General features: G+C 44.6%; 1 protein-coding gene across 1 annotated transcript; it reads right to left on the bottom strand.

Moving 5' to 3' along the window:
* Positions 1-2,416, bottom strand: LOC125473703 (glycine-rich cell wall structural protein-like). The gene is made up of 4 exons (XM_048576902.1): positions 2,403-2,416; positions 1,782-1,962; positions 475-1,675; positions 1-401 (listed from the first exon to the last, which is right to left on the bottom strand). The coding sequence occupies exons 1-4, from the start codon at positions 2,414-2,416 to the stop codon at positions 1-3; spliced, it is 1,797 nt and encodes a 598-aa protein (XP_048432859.1).
* Positions 2,417-4,377: the final 1,961 nt, after the last annotated feature.

Here is a 4,377-nt window from a genome sequence, read left to right as displayed (position 1 = left end):
TTATCCCAAACCCCCAATTATACTGCCTCCACCATCTACCCCTAAACCACCACCTACACCACCTGTTATATTGCCAAGCCCACCATCAACACCAGAACCAGTTGTCCCAGTGAAGCCTCTTCCACCTACTGAAACATCATGCCCTCCAACTCCATCACCAAAGGTAGTACCACCCCCACCACCACCAAGTCTAACCCCAGTTGTCCCAATGAAGCCTCCTCCACCACCACCACCATCTCTACCAAAGGTAGTACCACCCCTACCACCATCACCATCTCCACCGAAGGAGGTACCACCCCTACCACCACCATCATGTCCACCAAAGGTAGTACCACCGCCATCGCCACCACCATCTCTAACCCCAGTTGTCCCAATGAAGCCTCCTCCACCACCACCACCATCTTCACCACCTCTACCACCACCACCATGTCCATCAAAGGTAGTACCACCCCCACCGCCACCACTATCTCCAACCCCAGTTGTCCCAATGAAGCATCCTCCCACCACCATCTCCACCAAAGGTAGTACCACCCCTACCACCACCACCATCTCCAACCCCAGTTGTCCCAATGAAGCCTCCTCCACCACCACCACCATGTCCACCACGCCTACCACCACCACCATGTCCACCAAAGGTAGTACCACCCCCACTGCCACCACCATCTCCAATCCCAGTTGTCCCAATGAAGCCTCCTCCACCACTACCACCACCACCACCATCTCCACCAAAGGTAGTACCACCCCTACCACTACCACCATCTCCAACCCCAGTTATCCCAATGAAGCCTCCTTCACCACCACCACCATCTCCAACCCCAGTTGTCCCAGTGAAGCCTCTTCCACCACCACCACTATCTCTACCACCATCTCCAACCCCAGTTATCCCAGTGAAGCCTCCTCTACCACCACAACCATCTCCACCAAAGGTAGCACCACCCCCACCCCCATCCCTACCACCATCTCCAACCCCAGTTGTCCCAGTGAAGCCTCCTCTACCACCACCACCATCTTCACCAAAGGTAGTACCACCCCCACCCTCATCCCCACCATTATCTCCAACCCCACCCCCATCCTCATCCTCAGCACCACCACCATCTCCATCCCCATCCCCATCCCCACCAGTGAAGCCTTCTCCATCACCATCACCATCCTCATCCCCATCACCATCACCACCAGTGAAGCCTCCTCTATCACCATCACCATCCTCATCCCCATCACCATCACCACCACCACCAGTGAAGCCTCCTCCATCACCATCACCATCCCCACCACCACCATCATCCCCATCCCCATCCCCACTAGTGAAGCCTCCTTTATCACCATCACCATCCCCATCCCCATCACCATCACCACCACCACCAGTGAAGCTTCCTTCACCCCCATTCCTACCACCATCTCCAACCCCAGTTGTCCCAGTGAAGCCTCCTTCACCACCACCATCATCTTCACCAAAGGTAGTACCACTCCCACCCTCATCCCTACCACCATCTCCAACCGTACCCCCATCCCTATCCTTACCACCATCACCATCCCCATCTCTATCTCCACCAGTGAAGCCTTCTTCATCACCATCACCATCCCCATCCCCATCCCCATCACCACCACCACCAGTGAAGCTTCCTCCATCACCATTACCATCCTCACCCTCATCCCATCCCCACCACCACCACCATCCCTATCCCCATCCTCACCAGTGAAACCTCCTCCATCACCATCACCATCCTCATCCCCATCACCATCACCACCACCACCAGTGAAGCCTCCTCCACCCCCATCCTTACCACCATCTCTAACCCCAGTTGCCCAGTGAAGCCTCCTCCACCACCACCACCACCATCATCTCCACCAAAGGTAGTACCACCCCCACCACCACCATCTCCACCGAAGGTAGTGCCACCACTACCACCACCACCATATCCACCAAAGGTAGTACCACGCTTACCGCCACCACCATCTCCAACCCTAGTTGTCCCAATGAAGCCTTCTCCACCACCACCATCTCCACCAAAGGTAGTACCACCCCCACCACCCCCACCATATCAAGGCTAAGCTTCTCAATGTTAACCCCATCATCCCCATTGCTCTTCAGGGGCTCATTAATTGTTGGAAGACTCCTCCCTCTGGATTCCAATGTCTTGCATAAATGATCATCATATCATATTCCTAAATCACAGTTAGTAGTTGTTAATCATGTCGTCATTTAGTAATAAGTGGCCTCAGCCAGCTTATAATAAAGCATGTCAAAGCTTGGAAGTGTGTACCAAATCGATATACTATGGTAATTTAGCCATGTTATTTTCTTAAACCTTGGAAGTATATATAATAACTTGAGTTTAAACAATACCTTGATTAATTCATTGTTAGTTATTCTCCTTTAGAGGACTTACATGGAACACCGTTACCGTGTCAGTGACATCGTGGTCTTCATTTGTAATGAAGAATTATATGACATTACATTACTGAATCGAGACACTAGTGTAAATATTTTAAATTGATGATCGGATTTGTTCACTGTTCTAAAGTCGAAGAATAATTTTATAAAATCAAATCTGAGATAAAATAACCGCTAATTGTGATTTTTCGTTTCTAACCACCGAAGAATTTCATCCCATTACCTAATATTGGTGATTTTTGGTGTGCGATATTGGAGTATAACTACTAGAAATTTTGACTTTGCTGACAAAATTTATTTTTTGGTAAGGATCCTTTCCTAATGAAAAAATTTGTCTGCCATTTTGTCGAGCAAAGCATGTCGCGTAAGAGTTTTCCCGACAAATTTTGATACATCATCGGCTAAGGTTCAACTTTTCCTAACAAACTTTTTTTTGTCAGCATTTTCATTGTTCTCGACAAATATTTTCATTGGTACAGGGGTTTTAAGCTGACAAATAATATTATTCAGCCAACAAAATGTGTTTGCCACCGTGAATATTTCGTCGGCATAATCTTCTCTCTCTCGACAAAATTTGTTTCGTCGGGAAAGACATTTAATTTATAAAAAAATAAAAAATAAATGCTTTAATGCTCAGCTACTATATATGCATATCAAAATATAATACACAAAATTGTTAAGAAATAATACTTTATTGATTGATAAATTCCGAATGTACATCTAGAGGCTGAATGTGAATATGTACAAATCCTGGAATTCTTAAAACTATACAAATCCTGTACAAATGGAAAAGAATGTCCAAGCAATCTGAAACATAGGAAAAATAAGAATTGCATCGAAAAAGGATAACCTTTCATTCAATCGAGCCATTTGCACAAGTAGAAGTAGAAAGTATTAATATATAAAAACTAAATAAAACTAGCACCATAGCATGCAATTGCAGCAATTTGTAAACCAAGCAATCTAAACTTAATTTGGCAATAACTGATACCCAAAATCTAGCTGTATATAGAAATAAAAGGAGCATCAAGTATGTAAACGAGCTACTCATAATTGCTAGACATGGCCAAATATAGCAGGTTAGATCTGCCAAGAAAAACAAAGGAATTAGAAACATAAGTGTCGATGCAAAATTTCTGCCATCCTTAATCTTGACGAAAATGCACCTACAAAACAATCAACACCTTTGGTCAAAGACCTAAGCCTCATGCGCCCACGAGGTGGGTGGGGGGGGGGGCGAGGGATTAGCCCAATGGATCTCCGATGCCTAAATCAGTTTCTTTGAGAGAATAAAGTGTATAGGGCTTTTTTAGGGGTAGCAAAAGCTCTGGAATTGGGTAGAATATGGGGTATTTATAGGGATAAGCCGACCATAGTGTTAAGGTTTTACCCTACACATGGAAGCCTCCTATTAGCCAAGGTGTTTATGGAGAAATAAAAATATTCTCAAAATATTCTCAAGATATTAAATAGGAAATAATATCTTGAGATAAGGAGTAATTATCCCTAATTTATTTAAATTAGGATTACTTACTTGATTGGAGTCAATCTTCAATTGGGAATGTATTAAAGATAGGTTTTAGGTAATTAATTCTTATTTTTAATTCCTTGCTATGGGAAGGTGAGCTGTGGGAAGTTGTATTCAGCTGTTGAGACCTTCAGGGGTGTGAGCTGCGTTGGGAGTATTTGAGAAGCATGCCTATTTATTGAGGGCAATCTTGTCTTTCTTGAACAAAAGTCCACATGTTGCCTCTAGAATTTTTGGGATTGTTTTAGGCTCTACAAATGCCCTCACACCTATTGGGCTGCACGTAGAAAATGATAGTAGGTGTAAGAATCCCAAGCTACTTAGGCTTGTAGAATTGTTTCCCAATTTGAACTTAATCTTCGTTCTTGATTTGGAGATAGACTTCTTCTAGGAAAAGGAAACCAATTGCCCCAATACCTATTAAATTCTGCCTTAAGCAAGGGATTAAATAAATTTG

Source organism: the organism of the source record quoted next, unplaced genomic scaffold (genome assembly GCF_019419815.1).
Source record: "Pyrus x bretschneideri cultivar Hongxiangsu unplaced genomic scaffold, Pyrus_bretschneideri_v1 Contig93, whole genome shotgun sequence".
Classification (NCBI taxonomy): domain Eukaryota; kingdom Viridiplantae; phylum Streptophyta; class Magnoliopsida; order Rosales; family Rosaceae; genus Pyrus; species Pyrus x bretschneideri.
Note: the sequence above shows the minus strand (reverse complement) of the source record. Positions and strands in the feature narration are given on the sequence as shown.

Coding starts and splice junctions, on each gene's coding strand:
- LOC125473703 (XM_048576902.1), bottom strand. Junction 1,676..1,781: donor AACTGGGGTTAGAGATGGTG/GTAAGGATGGGG, acceptor GGATGGGGATAG/GGATGGTGGTGGTGGTGGGG. Junction 402..474: donor GCTTCATTGGGACAACTGGG/GTTGGAGATAGT, acceptor GAGGTGGTGAAG/ATGGTGGTGGTGGTGGAGGA.